Here is a 19,564-nt window from a genome sequence, read left to right as displayed (position 1 = left end):
ATTTCTCGTAAAAAAGGGCTTTCATTTCTATCATGCAGTCTATGAGTTAAGAAGATACAACAAATCAAGAGCATCTTTCATCAACAGAACATGGACGTCACTATCACGTGGGTGCCCGGCCATGCCGGAATCCCCGGAAATGAGGCAGCCCATTTGGCGGAACGTGCACCATTCACAACCGTGCCCCAAGCCAGCTGGACGCCTTCGGACTGCGATTATGACCCTGAGGAGCACCGGACCGCCATCAAACAGCAACGGAAAGACTTGTTGGCTTCCCTGGTCAACCACACTCCCATTCCCAAGTCCTATTCTCACTCTCAACAAGTCCGCCTAAGACAGCTAATGACGCAGTAAAACGAAAGCCTGGGCCTTTTGCTTCATCATGCTTAGGGAAAAACCAGTCAAGTTGTGAAGTGAAGTTGTAAGTCCAGTGATTGTCCTTGTCTTGCCTCTGCTCGTGTGTAGCGTGTTTTTCACTGGCTTTTCCCTGAGCCTCTCACACTTACGAACCTTTCCCCTGCAAAACGACAAAAGTTTTTTCATTCGTCACCTAATCAAGGCATGTGTATCCTTTGTGAAATTCCAGACACCACTGAACGCATTATTTGGTATTGCCCTCGATTTCAAACTGAAAGACAGATTCTCCTAGACAGCCCTCCCGCTACCTTACGACCAAATTCCTTAAATGATCTCGTGCGTCCCTCCTACCCACCTAATTTAGTGAAGGCAGTGTGGGACACTCTCCTGCATTTCACATCCCAAAACACTATTTTTCCCTTGCTTACACAGGGTTCCCCTCGCGGGGAGGTGGGCGCAATTTTTTTTTTTTTTTCATTTTCATCCTTTCTTTATAACTTGTGGACACCCGCTTCGCCATTAAAACTTCCCATGAAAACGGCTTCTACAACGGCTCCACAGATTGAGCCACTCCTTACTAAAGTCGCTGAAGACTCTTGGTTCTACAGATCAGGTCTCGCTGAAATAACGGAGTCATCAGCCATCCCGACCGTCTGCCAGCAAGCCCCGGTGATTCAAAAGCCCGCCGCCACAAAAACGGTTTTTCCTCCGCGCAACATCGCAATAACCTTTGTGTACAATGGCTGCAAAGGTTTTTTTTGCCCCTCCGGACTTTTTTTCGGTGATCCTGATCGTTTCCGCGTTTTGTCTCGGGCATCCCACACTTGAAAACAAGCAGTCGGCAGCTGCTGTTTTTCTCCAGAGAGGTCCCCGGGCATCAGAGGACGGTAACAAGCTCTTGAACTTGTCTGTGAAAGGACAATCAGGGATGCGGATGTAACCGACTGCGCGCTACGCCAGCGGAGCAGCGAGGTTTGTATTTCTTTCGGACGATGCCTTCAAAGAAAGATGTCCAATTGAGTTAGCCGTGTCTGCGCAAACAAAAGGATGTTTGCTCCCGGGTGAAAGACGTTCCGGGAAGAATATCTGCGTCGGTGTTTGTTGTCTTACCCCTTGAAGTTGCGCAGCGTAAAGAGGCGTAGGAAAGAGAGGCAGAAAGCAGAGGGCTGGCACTGAGTCGAAACAGACGTTTGATTTCTCCTAGCGTTTGAGTAATTAGTATCAGCGTCTTTTTAAAGCAAAGCTTTTTACCTCTACCCCCCAAGGGTTCCTTCGGGACGGTTGGTGTCAACAGAAAACTCTTGCGAACAAATAAAAGAACTTACTGGCACCGCCAGGATTCGAACCTAGAACTAATAGAGCAACATTGCCAGAGCCCGTCGCCCTACCGATTTAGCTACGAGCCTACTCGGAGACAAGGAAGAGAAGTGGTACACCCATCAAGGACATCTACGGGTTTAGCCCCTGCATTCTTGCTGAGTGCCACGCGATAGCGAATAAAGGAAGCTCACACCAACCCATGGTATCTCACATCTAGTACACCAATTTGCTAAAGCCTGTGGCCTCCAGTGTTCACGTAAAAAAAATCCACTCCTTTCCGTCCGCCCTCGCATCAAACGGCACCTCAAGGAACACATTCAAATACTCCTTGATTGGCATGCCATCACTCCAAGCCCCAGCATAATGATCCTGGGCCTACATCTTTAGGCCAACATTAAGGGTGACGTATCGTTGCAACGTCTCAAACACAGCATCAATAAAATCCTACGCATGATCAGGCGAGTTGCCACCAAGAAGCGAGGCCTCCGAATGAGCAGAACTGCGGCGGGTCGCCGCAACCTTCACCAGATTGGCTGGGCAGCACAGAATGTCAATATGCTTGATATACTCCTGGGCTTTGGTGGCAAGAACTAAAGATACTCCCTTAGCTTAGAAATATGAACCCCTCACACGATGAGGGTCGCCGACAAGCACGAGCTCAAGCGCTCAACAGCACCCTCACTGGGGATCATCAAGTTATCTACGCAGACGAATCCGAACATCGAGGGCAGTAGTACACCATCATCGTGGCTACCTCCAGAACCAACCTGCTTGCTTGTGCCTCACTCAAGACCGAAAAAATGTCGGCAGCAGAAGAGGCAGCCGTCGCCTTGGCTCTAACTCAACGGGGGTTCGTAAGGTAGTCGCCGACTCCCAACAAGCCTGCCGGAACTACCAGTCGGGTTGGGTATTCCGACCTACACTGCGTGTGTTAAAAAACCACTCCCCAAATGGTTCAATTCAGCACATCTGGACACCCGCTCACGCTTCCATGGAGGGCAACGAATACGCCCACCAATCCTACACTTTTACCCCTCGTGCTATAGAGCTGCACAAGGACAGTAACGCGGTTTTCTCGTTCAGGGGCATAACCCTGCTTTATCGCCTTCAGAGACAGACCCTACCTTTCTTTGCCTTACCCTGACCTTTCCATAGAACAACAAACTACCCTACGGCTCACACAATCCGGCTCCTTCCCACACCGGACGCGTCTTCACTTAACGCACCCGAATCGCTACGATGCTGATAGTAAATTGTGCTCAGAAGTAGGAATACTCTCCCACATAATCGGGACGTGCGACTTTAGCCCTGAGCACCCTCTTCTCTTTCCGTCAACATCTGAACAAGAGCAATGGGAGATGCTGCTGTCCTGCCCCACTCTGCCTACCCTGCTTCAACTGGTGGACAGACCCCAGGCGGTGCGGACTGAATATGGGCTACAGGGTAGATGGAAACACTCCCCTGGGCCGCACTCTGGGCCGTTCAGTAATCTGAATCAAAGTATTTTATCCTCCTTCTACTCCTCCTCCACCTCCTCCTCCTCCTCTGTCTCTGCCGCCGATCTCGTCGCCTCCGTCCGCGACGGCAGAGACGGAGAAGTGAGAACGTCTGACACCGGGTTTGAGCTTTAATTTTATAAAAAAAGTTTTCACACTTGTGCTACACCACTACAACTCAACCAACCACCATTCATGCATCATGCATTAATTTAACCTTACCAAGAATTTCTCTTTTAAGCAATAGAGGGTGTGGAGAAGTGTATTTCACTTCTCTCTGGTTTCACTATTTGTAGAGCGAGGTGAGTGAATTTCAGTGACGTCGCATGGCTAATCGTTGTGGGTGCCGTTTACAGCTTTGCTTTCCAACCACATTCACAGGGTGGATTGGCGCTTTTTTTTTCTATCTGCGAGGATGACGATTTACTCATAAGCTGGAAGCGCGGAAGACTTGGGCAAAGCAAATAAACTAGCAAAAATATAGCGAGAGGGACGTACATTGCAATGCCACTCACAAAAAGACCAGTTGCGTAAGTGCGCTTTGCGTTGCTGAATCATTTCACTCCCTTCCGACTACAGGATTGATTGATTGATTGATTGATTGATTGATTGATTGATTGATTGATTGATTGATTGATTGATTAATTGATTAATTGATTGATTTGAAAGAAATGAAAGGGGGCAAAGCACCTGGTGAGGATCAGATAACAGCAGACCTCTTGAAGGATGGCGGAGAAATTGTACTTGAAAAACTGCCAAACCTGTATACGCAATGCCTAATGACCGCAATGGTACCGGAATCTTGGAAGAACGCGAACATCATCCTAATCCATAAGCAAGGCGACATGAAGGATTTGAAAAATTACAGGCCGATCAGCTTATTGTCACTCGTCTACAAGGTATTTACCAAGGTAATCGCCAACCGAATTTCTGCAACCTTAGATTTCAGTCAACCTAAAGAACAAGCAGGGTTCCGTAAAGGTTATTCAACAATGGACCATATTCACACGATCAATCAGGTAATAGAGAAGTGCGCTGAGTATACTGAACCCCTATATATAGCCTTCATAGTTTATGAGAAAGCATTTGACTCGGTCGAAACCCTAGCAGTCATTCAGGCATTACGGAACCAGGGGATAGATGAGCATTATGTAAGAATACTAGAGGATATCTACAATGGGTCTACAGCTACCATCATCCTCCATAGGGAGAGCAGTAAAATACCTATAAGGAAGGGTGTCAGACAAGGAGACACAATCTCTCCAATGTTATTCACAGCATGCTTACAAGAAGTATTCAGAACGTTGGATTGGGGACTGGTGGGAGTAAGGGTTAATGGAGAATACCTCAGTAACCTCAGATATGCTGATGACGTTGCCTTGCTAAGTAACTCGGGGGACGAATTGCAAAGAATGCTTTCCGCACTGGGCGAACAGAGTAGAACCGTGGGCCTGAAAATTAATATGCAGAAAACTAAAGTAATGATCAATAACCTCGGGACAGCACAGCAGTTTGAGATAGGCGGCGAGGCAGTGGAAGTGGTAAGCGAATATATCTACTTAGGCCAAGTTGTGACCCCAGATCCCAACCATGAGACAGAGATAATTAGAAGGATCAGAATGGAGTGGGGTGCATATGGCAGACATTCTCAGATAATGAATAGCAGCCTACCATTGTCGCTGAAGAAGAAAGTGTATGACAGCTGCATCTTACCGGTACTCACCTACGGGGCAGAAACTTGGAGGCTCACTAAGAGGGTTCAACTTAAATTGAGAACGACTCAGCGGGCAATGGAGCGCAAAATGATAGGTGTAACATTAAGGGACAAGAAGAGAGCGGAGTGGGTCAGGGAGCAAACTGGTGTTAAAGACATATTAGTAGAAATTAAGAAGAAGAAATGGACGTGGGCAGGGCATGTAATGCGAAGGCAAGATAACCGCTGGTCATTGAGGGTAACAGAGTGGATCCCTGGAGAAGGCACGCGTTGCAGGGGGCGGCAGAAAGTTAGATGGGCAGATGAGATCAAGAAGTTTGCGGGGATAAATTGGTCACAGTTGGCACAGGACCGAGGTAATTGGAGAATAATGGGAGAGGCCTTTGCCCTGCAGTGGGCGTAGATAGGCTTGTGATGATGATGATGATGATGATGATGGTGGTGGTGGTGATGATTGATTGATTGATTGATTGATTCATTGATTGATTGATTGATTGATTGATTGATTGATTGATTGATTGATTGATTGATTGATTGATTGATTGATTGATTGATTGATTGATTGATTGATTGATTGATTGATTGATTGATCTACAAAAATTATCTGCACACCGATGATGTACCGAAAATACACCTTTCGCGCTAACTACCAGGCATGAAATATCTTCAGTGGTAACCAGCCCATTTAGAACATTCAAAACTGTTTAAAACTTGAACGTGCAATGTTGCACATCCCTTCTAGGTCGGGGAGTCGGGGGGGGGGGGGGGAGCTAGTCAGGCTGTTTGCGCAGCTTTTTCTCCTTGCCTCCCTCATCTCAAAGAATGAAAAATAAAAGAATTTTAATTAGTGCTAAATTTCTACGTTTCCACGATAACATTCTCCGCAAATGGGCAAAGATGAAGCGTAGTTTCCTGCAGTCTGGACAAGGGGCAGGCAAAACAGGTTCCGAAGTAGCGATCCTAACGAGCCGGCCAAAACTCTAAGGAGATAACATTTGAGGGGTTAAAGCAAGTTTTATGTCGTTTTAAAGTCCAGGGGGCGGAAGAGCACTCATTCGTGGTTTGTAGAATGTGGTGCTACTGTAAGTAAAGTAAGAGACGGCGAAAAATGTCGCAGAAACTCCCGAGCAGGAAGCGTTGCAGAATGTAATTAATACGTAAGCACCTTTTTCGCGGGATCGAAAATCTCTGAACAAACACTCCGAACGACGTGTGTTCCGACGTGCCTTCACTACTCATCCGGGACCTAACCTCTCCTGGAGGCATCACAGAGCCGGACCACTGCGCACCCACGTTCGCACTGCACGCCACCGTCGCGGTCACGTGACACGGCTTGCTACGGCGTGTTGCGACGTGTATCGCGCAGTACACTGTCAAAGGAACAAGAAAGAGAGTTCCAGAGCGCCTGCTGAAGCTAATCTACAGAAAGCAGAAGGGCGTGCCTCGCAGACTCGGCCCTCTGCAATAACGGAGGCATCCAATCCGCAGTCACGTGTTGTTTAGGGTGCATTTCACGGGCGTCGGAAATGAATTCCGCAATTCCCTTTTCCAATTCCCAATCTCACTGCACAACGGTGATTCCTAATGGTGGCCCTATCGGCCGATGTGTACGTGCTGCGCGTTCCGGACACACGAACAAATAGGTTTCAGGGATAAGTATGAACTCATAATAATTTGGCGTAAATACACACTGTGGCTTATGTACATCCGTCGACCACATGGTCAACCTGATACAGAAAGCTGCGGCGCGAATGGTATTTGAATGGAATGCGTAGGGCACTCTTCAGAGCAGCCATGCTCCGTGATGAGGTGAGAGGCAGCATCGCGGTTTTGGGCATCGCTGCATACTCCCTTCGGTGCACATTATGTGCGCCTCTTTATTCGCTCCCGTTTCATCGTCCTTTGGCGCCAATTACTCTGACAAGCAGACTGGGGACACTACACGCCAGAGCTTCCTGTAATTGGATGTCCACTATATGTTTGATCTTTGCGATAAAATTGGCGTAATTGTTATCACGACAAGGCAGTCGTTTTAATGAACCAAACAATTATTTTGTCCTCATGGTCCTCTCAAATCAAAGATTAAATGCAGACATTGTTATTCCTGTATGTTGTATTTTCATCTTATTGTATTCTGTTGTACTCTTTTGTCAGCAAAGTCTGTGCAAGTGCTGCGATTATATTAAAATTGCATTCACGAATGTGCAAGACCGTATCGATACTTTTGCCGTTGTAAGTAAGCTCTCTGTACGGGACCTCGTAACCCGACTGTGATGAACCGCTTGTCTCGGCTGAACAATCAAGTGTGTCTACGAACTACCTATCTCAATAAAAACCACAAATAAAAAAACGCATTGCACTTTTTATTCAAAACATTTTATTTCCAGACATTGGGTTCACCCTTGTTATTTGGATATGAAGTTATGCCACGGTCATGCCACGTGTTCGCAGCACACCTACTTGCCCATTGCTTGCGTCCACTTGTAGCACCGCCTAAACCCAAACTGTTTCCTTAGTGACATCATATTGCCGCGAACTATGCATTAGGAATGTTTATGTTTTGTTTTTGCGACCGACTGCGCCGGGCTGTGTTATCTGTGTGCGAAGTGAAGCCTATGTTCCGTTCTTTATTTTTATGCCGCACGTGTTATCTCTTTTGATAGGGAGAGCGTTTCGAAATAACGTCAACTGCCAAGAATAATCTTCTTTGATCTACAGAGTTGTGGATGACATCGACGGTTCGAGAAACACTCGCGCCGAAATATAAATTCCGGGGAGCCTACGCCAAGGCATTCGATTCACCGACACTCGCCTGCGCACATCACTTTGTTGACTGCTGTTTCGCCGCCTGTGTATTCTTCGAGTTGTTAGAAGAGCACAAGTTCGTTCCAATAAACTTGTTTTTCCTTCAAGCCAACTGCGTCATCTTTGGCTACGTGACAATATTTTTATAATTACGATTGCGCAAAGACGAACAAGGACTCGGAAGAAAACATGAGGACGAACGCCTCTAAGAATTAAATTTTATTGTTTTGAAGAAAGACCTATATAGCTACAAAACTGCGGAACATCATCACATAAAACATTCCACAGCGTACACAGCAAACATGTGTACTACTGTGCACATGATAGACAAGGTGATAGCAGCGAGATTTCTTTATCCAACAAGGACACGGATGGGTGGGTGACACACGTGTCGTTGTTCCTAGAAATAAAAAAAGGCTTCAAGAATCTCGCTCGAAGTGTAATTATGGTGCGGAAACAAGGAGGAGGAGGAGAAAAGCGAAAGGAAAGGCCGAGAGGTTATCCAGGCTTAGAGCCCGGATTGCTACTCGGCACTGGGGAAGGGGTGTTCAGGGGATAAAAGAGATGGCAGGCGAAAAAGGGGGGATAGGAGCGGGGTCGCGCACACGCTTTAGTCCCTTCGTGGGCACTAGAGTCTCTCAGCTAAACCTGTGTCCTTCATAAAACGCAGAAGGGCTTTTGTTGCCTTCTGCGAAGTCGATTGTAGGGGTCTTTGTCCTAGAATAGTCTCTACCTTGAACTGTTGATTGTCCAATCTTCTGAGCTCGGCTGCCAAAACGCGTCTTTCCGATGAATACTCGGGGCAACAACAAAGCACATGGTCGATTGTCTCTTCAACCTCGCAGGCGTCGCAGTGAGCACTACTGGCCATCCCGATGAGGAAGGAGTAGGCTTTCGTGAAGGCCACTCCCAACCACAGCCTACAAAGTAAAGTAGACTGTGATCGAGTCAGCCCACACGGAAGACGACGCTGGAGTAGAGGGTCCTGGTTGTGGAGGCGTGGGTGCACAAAGTCCGGTGTATTCCACTGAGTGATGGAGGTCCTCCGCGCGAACTGACGAAGCAGCCTAGCGGCATCAGTCCTTGCAAGCGGAAGCAAGATGGTCCTTTCACTGTCATGGCCTGTCCGGGCGGCTGCATCAGCCGAGACATTGCCGGTGATTCCACAGTGACTTGGCAGCCACTGAAATACAATATTATGGCCCTTTATGACAGCCTGGTGAAATAATTCCCGAATTTCTGTCACTAGTTGGTGCAAAGGACCGTAGCGCAGGGCTGCTCGGAAGCTTTGCAGGGCGCCTTTGGAGTCGGTGAAAATGGACCATTTTTGGGGAGAAGCTTCCATGATGTATTGAAGAGCTTCACGGATGGCTGCACCAACTCAGTTTTCAAAGGAGGTGGTGCGCACCCACGCTCTAAATTCGTGGCCAAGTGAGTGAACGAGCGTCCTTTCAAACTCTATTGGTGCTCCCTGAATCCTATAATAAGGCATCTTCCTGTTTGTCCAATGCACACGTGCTCGCTGGGCAAAAGAATCTGGTACACAGCATTTTTAGTACATTCAACGAAGGGAGGCTTGTGACTAACACTGAAGCCCCTTTTAATTTATCTTTACTCTCGAAGTTATGCTTGACCATAGGAGAGACAGTGCCTATTTTGTTTTTCACTGCGAACATCAACGCAGATTTTCAACGCGGATATCAGCACGGTGATCAGTACTCGTAATGACCGAGTGCAGGTGAGTGGCATGGCCGTTCGCAACACATTACGCTGTCGGTTCGTGTTTCGTCCCGACATAGCCATGCTACATTTTGGCGGCCTATCTTTGCCCGCTGAAGGTATTCCTGGCTTAGGCTACCAGGCAAGCCGTAGTGAAGGTACAGCGATGAATTTAGGTCACCTAGGATGATTTGTCGAAGACACGCAAGAAGCATGTTTCCCTGACCAGCCGCATAAGCTGGCGCAACAGGGAATCCGAAGCGGCATGACCTACAATGTTCTCTGTTTGCAAAACATGGAACGACGAAACGGGAGCTGCCGCCGGCCAGTCGCCCACTTTTTGGCAGTGTGGTTTGATTCGGCAAGTTCGCGGTATTCACACAGTCGGAAGCGGAAATGGATTAGGTTCAACACGTGTAAACCCTGTTACCGCAAGCGAAATGCATTGCTTGTATCCGCGGCTTTGTCTCCTCATTTTGTTCGTGTTGGTGAACGACCTGGCTGCGGTAGCTTTGTTCTTGGCACGGTACTGTGCTTGATAAGCTTCTCTATAACGTGATAATCCGGCCTCCCTTTGCTCCGGCGCTACAGCCGCCAACGTTGCCTTAGCTTGAGATTTGGTAGCCTGCCGTCTAGCCACATCTACTGGATCAGTGGAGCCAGCCGGCTGCTCGCGTGGGAGCGCACGCACAGACACGGCGCCGCATTCACGGCGAGGCTCAGCGACCAAGCTCTAGCGAAGAAGCCGACAGAACTCCCTCGGTCACGTGGTACGGCAGCGGCGAGGCTTTTCGAGCGCAGCTACAGCACCTCTCCGCAGCGGGTCACGTGCCATGACGTTACACCTACCTCAGGCCCCCCCCCCCCCCCACCCCCCCCCCCCCCGGTTTCTCAAGGTCATCGCTATTAATCATCTTGGGATACGTGCCGAAGCAGACCTTTCGCCCCAAAAAGCGTATTACTGCCGCGTAGCAATGCTTTCAAATGGCTGCAACACGAATGTGTTTCAGCCATTTGTCTTCTGATGTTGGTGAAAGCAAGCGGCGGTCCTGTGTAGTGCCGCTGTAGTTCACATTAAACCAACGTCGGCTTTCAGGCGCGTAGGAAGGGGGGGGGGGGAGTGTTTTAGCGTCGGAACACCCCCTGAAATTTTCTGGGCTGTGCATTCCCCCGTCGGTCCCTTCCGCATTTCGGCCTTTTTTTTTTGTTCATGCTGTTCACACTCTGCATCAGGACATTGTTGTGTAAAAACAAAATAATAAAATTAAACGAGAATAAAAATTAAATGATGGATGGGCACAATCTTTCATTTTAGGTTTTTTTTTTTTAAGCCGGCAGCGTATAATGAACTCCGAGAAACAGTTATAGCTACGCCACTGTGCTCCTTGAGCGAGCAAATATCGTACGTGAGTCTTTCCCACGCCAACGAACGCGTGCGCCAAGTCTGCGTTAATCACGGGCGTTGGTTCAGATGCACGATTAGGTCTGTTTTCTAGGAGCCACAGTGCGACTCACAAAATGACACCTCGCAACGTATCCACTAGGTGAAAAAGTATGCACTTATGCTGTGCACCGTGTCATAATCCTAAAAGCGTTACCACAGGAAGGGACGCCCTTGCACGGCGAAAGTTGGCATCGGAATTGAATGCCGTCGTTGTGGGGGATCAAACGTCGTGTGATCGGTGTGGGGTCGGCATGGACGCAGGCAAGATGGAAAGCCTGGAGAAAGGTTCAGTGGTGAAACTTGAAGGGCTCGCTTGCCAGCGCCGGTTGTCATACCGTCGGACGCCGAACAAGGGCCGCCGGGAGTCGCTTTCCGTCTTTGCGCCGCATGTTTGCTCCATGTATTCTGCACCTTTTAGAGAAAACTGCAGCCGCTGCCAGGATTGAACTTATGCTCTCGGGATCGCCGGCAAAATGCATTAGCAGTTGCACTACTGTGGCGTGTACCTACGCTTTCCAGCTTCAGTAAAAATATATGCTGGTTCCGCAATGGGTCATGCTTTGGCTTTTGGAATAACGCACCAGTGGCTGGTACTATATAACCACGTCTCGGATGGGATAAGTAAACGGTGCTCTAAATGCTTACAGGACTGCCGTTGGTCGCAGTACAGGGCGAAACCATCCTGTGGGCTCTAGGACTCCATATAAGCGTGCACGAACCGTTGCTCAAATGCTCTCTGGACACGCGTTTGGTGTGGAAATAAGCGATCCTTGCGACTGTTGAGAACATTTCTCACTCAAATACCACCCCACGCACTCAGACCGCAACCCCCCACCCCACTTCTTTGCACCACTCTTTTTCTGTCGTTTTGGCGGCTGCTGGTCGGCGGCGGCCCCTTCAGTCTCGGAACTTGGACTTGATGGAGGCCGGCAGCGGAATGATGTGCGAGATGACGTTGACGAGGCAGAAGGAGCCGACGAAGGCGAAGCAGAGGCCGAAGTTGAGCCAGTACTGCGTGTCCACCTCGGCCTGGCCGCGGCCCATGCGGTACTTGTGGCCCAGGTAGTGCGAGCCGTTCACGAAGAAGCACCGGCCGCTGTCCACGTTCGGACCGCACGCGCTGCCGTTCAGCGAGGGAAGGTTCTCCAGGCCCGGGTGCATCTCCAGCTCGTTCTGCTGCACGAACGCCGCTGCGTACCTCTGCGAAGAAAGCGAGGCGAAGACGCCAGTTGGCTCGCGCAGAGAAGCAAGCGGCATCGCCATCGTCGTCAGCTCTGGCTGCGTTCCAATTAGCGTACAGCTTGGTAGACAGCTTGCGAAACAGTCTAATCAGACGTCTACAGGAATAAATGGCCGCAGGTTCCGTAAATATTGTTACCGTTAATATTACAAACATTACGCAATTAAAAAATAAACAGTCATCTTCAACGCTGGTAAATTATACTAAATATTCCAACAAAAGAATAAATTAGTTTGCCGCAACAATATCACACAAAAAGGCTGCATCGTTGCTGACTCCGATCCTGTCTCCTCAAACCAATCTTGGTTGACTGCTTCGTTCGCATTTGAACGGGGCTTAACAGTATATTATCTCCATGGGCTTAACATGGCAGACTGTCCGCGAAGACGGCAACGAAGCTGTCTAAACGGTAAATTGGAACGCACCCTTTGTCGCTATAATGGTTCCATTGCCGGTGATTAAGCACCGCAGACCACTGTTCCCTAAGGCAACGGTTCTACAGCGAAGCTGTCGTCCGCTATAGGTTGTGACCAATATTGGGTTGCGTCGACGAAGGATCACTCGCGCTCGCTCCAGAGCGAGGGAAAATTGTTCTGTAGCTCTCAATTTAGTGGACATATTTTTGGAAGAAACCAACTGAAATTCCCCGCTTAAACGTTTCTATCAATATGGCTAGTTTCATATATATGTACTCGTCACAATTATTTGTCGTACGGTGAGGTTGTAAACGCCACAGAATTCCCTTCTTGTGTCACTACAAGGCCTTCTGAGGTTAAGAATGGTCACAGAAAACAGCTGCAACTCCTGTTTTATCGAAGGTGTCCCAAAAGAAATCACATGAAAATTAATTTACAGTTATTTCTCACAACGATGTGTCTGTGTGTGCTTTTATTGGATGAACATAGTAAGTCGCTATAGATACATAACTCAATATAGTTACCCTCCGATACAGCTCCCCTGGTCTGCCATTTTGAGAGTAGTGGAAGGGCTCTAAATTTTTAACACAGCGTGCAGCCCTGTTACTAATGTCAAACCGGTTAATGGCACACTGAGTTGAAGGCCGGCGATCGTGACTGTGTTTGCGGCAGGGAAAGAACTCCGAAGATAGCAATAAAAAGAAAGGCATGGAGTGGCAAAGAACAAGAAAGCTATATCTGGGTCTGGATGGGAACCGAGAGAGAACGAGAGAGTAAACATATTTATTGTTTTATAGAAGAAAGCCTCTACCAAGTTGTGCAGGACGTCGAGGGAAGAGCTGGGCATGGCGCTCTCCCAAAGCTCGTACGTTTGGAAGGAATTGGGGCGGGTCACGTGGGCTTTCTGTACAGCCGCCGACCATAGACATATTTATAAAATGCGAGGCGAAAACTTCGTGGGCAGTTTCGGTCCGCGACTGTCAGTTAATAAAAGCAGGCGTTGAGCGTGAGTTGGGAATTTCCTTTTTAAAACAATTAGAAGCTGTTCCACTCAATGCGAAAGCTGTCGGAAATTCAGAGCAGTGATTCGCCATAGTGGCCTGTACCGCCGTTATCCGCTTACTGCTACCACCCCATGCAATTCAAATTTCCCGCCTTCGCAGTGCTCGCGCGCCCCCTGCCTGAAACTGCGCCAGCGGGAGTTCTGTTCTCTTTGTTCTTTTCTCCCCGCACGTGCCGGCGTTGCACTGCCATCATAATTGGGCCCATCTCCCCGCGAGGGGGACTCGAGTAAATGCGTCGCATAGGGGGTGGGTGTATTGCGTTAACGTTTAGTGTTTGGGGAGTTGGTGGTAGTGAATGCGTTGTATCAGCAGCTTCTTGACGTAGTTTGAATGAGTCAAGGATATAAGGCGCGTTCGTAGCCTCCCATTCTGTGTCGGCTTTGTGGCGCAGTGGGTGGAGCACCATGTACATTGCGTTCCGCCCGCAGGGTCGAGGTATCGAAACCAGGCGCCAGATAGTATCTTTTTTATGTAGTGTAGGGGGAGGGCTGCGGACTACGACTACGGACGTCAACGCGGGTGACATCGTGAGTTACTGAAATGCTCTGCATTTAAAACAACAGCCACTGCGATGTCTGCGGGGCTGAAGAGTCAATCGAGCATGTGCTTTGTTGTTGCCCCCAATATTCATCGGAAAGATGCATGCTCGCCACCGAGCTCAGCCAATGTTCACAGTAGAGACCATCATAAGGCAATGATAGAGTGTGCGTCTGCGCTCCTGTCCGTTTCGCCAGTCCTCTGTTTCATCCCCTGATCATTCCTCCACAGAGCAGGATAGCAAACCGGCTCGACACTTGGCTAACTTTTCGGCCTTTCCGTTGTTTGCTTTTCTTTTTCTTCTGCTGCTTCTTCTTCTACTCTTCCTCCCTACACAGTGATTCTAAAAAAAACGAGATCTAAAGGGACCCTGCAACACTTCTTTCAACTTTTTTTTTTTCAAATCCTGATGCTTTCAAAACACAGTCAACAAAGACATCCAGTACTTAGAATAGAGAATCACAAAGCACCTCAACTTATAACCTGCTCAAAAGATTTTTTTATAGTTCCCGGGTCTTGACGTTGCTTGATCGCTCGAATTACGACATTACAGCAATGTATCGGCTAGTGGCCGGTTCCTTTCCGTTGCAGCAATACACGCATTCGATGGCCACTTTTTTTTTTTTTTTTTTAAAAGGGCACAAAACCAAAGCAGAAACGGAAGAGCGGATAGTTCTGCGGCGACGAGTAAGTCCCGAAGTGCCGCTCCGTGCCGTTGAAAGCTATGGCTTTCGCAGTGCTCCCACACGCAGACCAAAGAGTGAAAGCGGTTGTGGGAATTGTTGCAGAGGCCTAATTCCTCAAGTCCTCAACACTGGCAACTTTTGGAAACGTGAGGTTTTACGCGCGAGGCTACATAGGCGATGGTGCGCGCCATGGTGGAGGGCTCCGGATTAATTTTGACCACCTTGGTTTCTCCTCTACCAGAAAAGCGGCCGCCTCGTTCGGGAATCGATCCCGCGTCCTTGTGCTCAGCAACACAACGCCTTAGCCACTGAGCCACCATGGCGGAACTTCTGGAAACAACAAGAGGGAAAGGAACGGCTCTTCTGCATGCCCGTCGCAGAGCTGATACCTTGTATAGATGGGCGCTGCAAAGGCAACGCAGACGAATCTAAGAGGGGAAGTCTGTGACCATGCTACAGACAACCGAAGACTAATCCCGATGTTGTAAAAGTGCCAAATGACATGCTAAACCCAAATCTAATGTTATACTGTTTATGGACGCTTGTGGAAGCTTGTTCTAACTTAACATTTTTTTCTGTCCGGTTCGGGTGAAGCAGTAAGACAAATAATTTCGCTTTTAGATATATGTAGCCACAGATAGGCTATCCTCTTTATAAACCGGCAATGAAATGGTAATTTGGTCACCTCTTTTTTAATCCTTAATCGTTAATTCCTTAATCCTTAAATACAGTAGACTCGTGCTGAGGCGATCTCGAAAGAACCATAGATATTTGTTGGTAGTATCAGATATTAGTCTTAACCGGAGGTTTTTTGCATTCTGGATGTTACAAGAGAGCAAAACTGTTGTTCGTCTTAACCGCGGTGTTCGTCTTAACCGAGTTCGTCTTAACGGGAATTCGCTGTATACAAACGAAATTTGTAAATTCTTCTAAAGAAACCATGTGACACTCTCCGCACGAACGTGCTGAGCGAAATTCGCAAGGCACTATCTATGTTAGCGCACCGCATACGAACGAGGTGAATATCAGCGAGCGCGTGCGAGGCGGCCCAATGTTCGGCCGACAGAGCGGATGTCCGCGGCCACTCGCCTGCAGCGTGGCGTAGGTGATGTAGTAGGTCCAGTCCGGCAGCACGACGAGGCTGCGCACCGTGCCTGAGGCCAAGGTGACGCACAGGGCGAGCGCGCACGAGGACCAGCGGAAGGCGGCGAAGGCGCTCTTCACCACCATCATGAGCGCCACCGTCTGCTGCTCGGCCAGCGCGTACAGGCACCACATCACGCCGCAGAAGGTCGCCCAGCGCTGCCAGTCCGCGCGGAGGCCCGTGCCCCTGCGTTGCGGCATCGGATCTTGCCCGGTGCACATTCTCCAAGGTGCGTGGCGTGGCGTGGCGGGTTAACTGGACAGTCTAAAATTAACGAGGCACTGAAGGGATAGCAAGCTGTACTGAAGGGAGTTGGGACTGACAAAATGACAATTGCAAATGTCCGACACGTACGCACATACGGACGCACGCACGAATGCACGCACGCGTGTGCGCATTGGTGTGTGTGCTCAGGGAGAGAGAAATTTTATTGAAATAAAAAAAAAAACACCGAAAGGTCGGCCTGATGGTATTAGTTCTGGCCAGCTATTCCCTGTGCGAGAAGGGGAAGGGGGAGACAGAGCGTGTACGGACGACGAGAGAGATGAAAATGGCGGAGAAATGGAAGATGCAAAAAAGATCACTTTCACTTCAAAGTGAAAGTTAAAGTTAAAGTTTATTTTATTAAAAGAATACAAACATACTATATACAGACGAGGGTCCCATAGTCAACAGACTGTAAGGGGACCCTCGATTATGAATACACAGGCAAATTTTCTATCAATAATACTACCCCATCTCAAAGCTAGCCACCTGGCCAAAATTTCCAGACGTGCGCCACAGCTGTGACCTGACGGCTACGAATGTTCTGACGACTAATTTCTTTCTATCAGCAAGTCGGTGCATGCCCTGATACCTGACATTGTTGTGACGGCTATACGTTGTACTGTAAAAATAAGTAAGACATGGTGCCACCGCTCAGCTTCAGTATTTTTTTTTGTCGCTTCAAATACTGCAGTGAGTGCAGGAGTAACTTCCTGATTACTACATTCAATAAAATAATGGACATGCAACAGTAAAATTCATGGCCCGAGAAGAAGCACTTTTGTCGTCCATACTTTTCGAAACGAAATGTTTCGTTGGTTTCGCTCGAAAAGGCTGATATTGCCAGGTTGAAGAGAACAACTTGATTAACCAATAGTCCTGGCTATTCGCAGGAGGGGTTCGTATTCTCGATGGGTCAACGCCAGTATTTCAAAGTTTAAACGAATCCAGGTGGTGCTGAAAGTTTTCTTTACTATTGATAGCGTTAAGCTTGTTAAATATGCAAACAGAACTCTTTCGGGGGCTAAGTGCATTAATCCTCTGTAATGCTGGCACGAAAATCCGATTGAACTCGTCGTCGTCGAGTACACCAGGCCAAAAGCGACTTTCGGATGGGCTCTTTGACCCCGCCTCAAATAAGTGCAAGGCAATAAACAGGAAACAAAAGTAACGCGGGCGGGTCAATGTGCTGGTTAATTCACCACGACAGCTCAGTGGCTGAAGCGGGGCGATGTACCCCGGAACGAAAAAAAAAACAAAGAAACAAACAAACGCGCGTGCATGAAAATGCCGGAAAACTAGTAAAATGTCGTCCTGGTCCGGTCTAGACTAATTCAGAGTCCATCTCCAATGAGACATCTGCTTTCACTTTTTATTGCAGGTGTACAGCACTGAATCGAGGCTATGTCTGCGTTATCTCGTACTCACGATTACGGGCATGACAGACTGGGCACATCAGACCAAAAAAAAAAGGTGTATCGGTTGCTTTACGACACCAGAAACAGGTTGCCTCCTCCCCGCCTTCAAGTGCGTCTGGAGGGTTTGCTGCTCTCGGCAGAGAAGGCTTCAGGAATACCTGACGCATTTGGGCTGCTGCATCAGCCTTGCCTCGCGTTTTTCTTACTGCTGGGAGAAAGTTTTCTATCACAGTTTCCTCCTTCGAGTGTCTCTCACGTTCGAGGGAGAGGAATTGGCATCAAAAAATGCTTCACAAAATCCCTTGGGGAACTTAAAGGAGCCTTGAAGACAAAATACAAATTGGGTTTATTAGAAAGACGGCTTAGTCCCGACAACAATGATATCAATACCATCGCAATCTTCGAACAAATAACGGAGATATTAAAGAAAACGTGTGAAGCAGTCGCGACCCCCCAGCCAATTTACCGCAACTTTCTATGACGTCACGGAACCTTGTTTGTGCTATTGGCGGCCGCCTAACTGACCTGTCGCGACAACACATGACTGGACGTCTGTAATGGGGCCTCTAGTTCCATTTGACCGCATCACTTGAATGCTAACGTGCGGTTCATGCACTGAAAATTATGCTTTATTGTTGGCCAGTATGACGTATTTCTTGCTCATAACACGTCACTGTGGCGCAAAATTTGAAAGTTTTTAAATACTTTTGCTTTTTTCTCGTTAAAAAAACATCTTTGTGACCGTAATGGAGCTGAGTGAGATACTGAATCCTAGTTCTTTCAAATTAAACAAAGTTGTATTTTCTCTTCATGGCTCCTTTAAGTGTGCTCGCGTACTTCGAAGGCAAAAAAAGCCTGGCGGCACTTCGTTAGATCCTACATCGTTTTGCATTCGTTTCACTGCTTTCGTTTCGCCGTCTTTCGGAGCGAATAACTTCTTTACGATGAGGTAGAGTTCGCGTCTCTTTTTTTTCTCTTTTGTTTGTTCGTTTTTTGACGCGTATTTCTTCGACGCACGGAATGGCTTCTGCGTGGCTGGCGTGCACCTGTTCGACTCAGGTGCTGTCACGTTCCCCTGTCACGTGATGTGACGTCAGCAACGCACGCACTGGGCTAACTTTTCTTCGACCAGTGGTAACGCACCCGGCTCCTTGTTTGTGCGCCAACCAACATGTCACTGTTCTTCGAATTCAGTCATCTGCTTGAAGTTTCCTCATTTACACGGAGGGCTCCAGCTAGCGCCATCTATCTTTCCCCACCACAACCTTCCTACTTGCCTAAATAAACGGTACCACTCCTTCTGTCGACTGGGCTGGCCTCGTCTCTCTGGCCTCCCATAACAACAGTGTACATTACAGCCTGCAGAAACCCCGTTTCAATTCCATTCCAAACTGAACAGCGTTTTTGCCTACCCTTTACAGCGGCGGTCATTGTCTGTACCGGGCAATAACAACAGCAACGCTGGTTTTTCGCTCAAGGGGACACTTAAGTCTTTCGCTTTGAAAAGTTTCTATTGCCATTGCTAATCAAGTCATCCCTTTCCAAACTCTCTATACACTCGAACTGTGGGCGTGTCAGCCTCAACTCCCCTGCTTCCGAATAATACTGGACAATCAACTCACGCGTCTCCTTCTATCCCGCCCGTGCCCCCGCGCCGCCGCACATAAACAATAAGCTGGCACCAACATGATCACTTGGTCACTCTAGGTCGTTGACGGTCCCCTATTGAACGCCGCAACATGACCGGCGCTGTCTTCGGTTTCAATTGACGGCTCTAACCCGGCAAAGCACCCTTAGCTCCACAGTTCAACTTGATGTTGGCAAGCAGTTTCCTCGATACCGGGATCGTACTATCTACTGACATTTTTCTTTAATGCGAGGCATTCTCCGGCTATTTCCTTCGCGGCACGTCCTCTCGGCACACAAAGCTATAATAATTT

At 48.3% G+C, this 19,564-nt stretch overlaps 1 protein-coding gene across 2 annotated transcripts in view; it reads right to left on the bottom strand.

Moving 5' to 3' along the window:
• Nucleotides 1–10,298: 10,298 nt before the first annotated feature.
• The window catches only part of LOC144162422 (ATP-binding cassette sub-family G member 5), a 107,444-nt gene continuing 98,178 nt past the window's right edge, over nucleotides 10,299–19,564 (bottom strand). For both annotated transcript variants that reach the window (XM_077692943.1, XM_077692944.1), the window contains exons 10-11: nucleotides 15,888–16,128; nucleotides 10,299–12,055 (exon numbers count right to left, since the gene is read on the bottom strand). In XM_077692943.1, coding sequence (XP_077549069.1) covers nucleotides 11,753–12,055; nucleotides 15,888–16,128 — 544 coding nt within the window. In that variant the 3' untranslated portion in view covers nucleotides 10,299–11,752. The remainder of the gene's footprint in view (nucleotides 12,056–15,887; nucleotides 16,129–19,564) is intronic.

Source organism: Haemaphysalis longicornis, unplaced genomic scaffold (genome assembly GCF_048455015.1).
Source record: "Haemaphysalis longicornis isolate Haplotype H1 unplaced genomic scaffold, Haemaphysalis longicornis Haplotype H1 scaffold_12, whole genome shotgun sequence".
NCBI classification, from domain to species: Eukaryota; Metazoa; Arthropoda; class Arachnida; order Ixodida; family Ixodidae; genus Haemaphysalis; species Haemaphysalis longicornis.
This window is presented reverse-complemented; position numbering and strand designations above follow the sequence as displayed.